The following is a 958-nucleotide window of genomic DNA, read 5'->3' as shown; positions in this document are numbered from 1 at the left end:
TCAGCTGTTTCTGATCAATAAAGTTCATGTGTCTGATTTTCCTCAGATGCTCCTAGAAACACCTCAGCATCCATCAGTCCATCAGGTTTGGTGTCAGCAGGTAGCTGACACCAAACCTGGTGTCAGCTACCTGGTTTGGTGTCAGCAGGTAGTTGACACCAACGTAAAGGACATGTGCAAAACCGTGAATTTAACAACAAAAAATTGTATCTATAAAAACATGCAAATACAAAAATGGCGATACAAAATCAGTTCCTTTTCTTCCGTTCCTAAAATTACACGGTTCCATGCTATGCAATCCTTCTGTCGTCAGTGTTTATAGGGCTCAACAGGAAGTAAGCTTTCCAAAATAAAAATACATTTCACAATGAAGCCGACCTGAACTGATATTATCCTAAGTATGACAAAATTAAAGACAAAGCATTGTACAAATAATTAAAATATTTCTTATTTATAATTCTAGCACACAGACCCATTAATGTGTCTGTCGGGCAGGTTTACAGCTACAATGTTACTGAGGGAGAAGAGTTTTACTGTGAGGCTACAAATGATCTGGGGAATCAGAAATCCTCAGAGATTCTGATTCTTTTTGGTATTAAAGGTAATACATTAACATTCATATTGTCATTTTGTTCTTTTAGGGTCATGTTTCAGAATTCACTTTCTGTCATCTTTATAAAGAATTACTCAATTAGAATAGACAACTAGAATTTGGATTATAAAGCAAAAAAAAAAAATCTAATTTTAATTATTTGCAGTAAGAAATAATAATGAGGACTTACTTCATTGGTTTTCTTGTTACAGATGATCAAYCATCCGAATTCAAGATCCTTCATATATTGAAGATCCTGGGTATTGTTTTGCTCTGCATTAGCATCATCAGCTTTGAGTGGTGAGATTCTCTTCTATGAGTTGATACTTTGCAGCTGCTGTTAGATGTTGGTGTTTAAATAGTTTT

General features: G+C 34.8%; 1 protein-coding gene across 1 annotated transcript in view; it reads left to right on the top strand.

Annotated features, from left to right (window-relative positions):
- Nucleotides 1-36: 36 nt before the first annotated feature.
- The window catches only part of LOC108165684 (vascular cell adhesion protein 1-like), a gene marked incomplete at its 5' end in the record, with an annotated part of 115,962 nt that continues 115,040 nt past the window's right edge, over nucleotides 37-958 (top strand). The window contains one exon of the mRNA XM_017301772.1: nucleotides 37-85. Within this exon, the coding sequence (XP_017157261.1) occupies nucleotides 37-85 (49 nt within the window). The remainder of the gene's footprint in view (nucleotides 86-958) is intronic.

The sequence above is a fragment of the Poecilia reticulata genome, linkage group LG20 (assembly GCF_000633615.1).
Source record: "Poecilia reticulata strain Guanapo linkage group LG20, Guppy_female_1.0+MT, whole genome shotgun sequence".
Lineage (NCBI taxonomy): Eukaryota > Metazoa > Chordata > Actinopteri > Cyprinodontiformes > Poeciliidae > Poecilia > Poecilia reticulata.
Note: the sequence above shows the minus strand (reverse complement) of the source record. Positions and strands in the feature narration are given on the sequence as shown.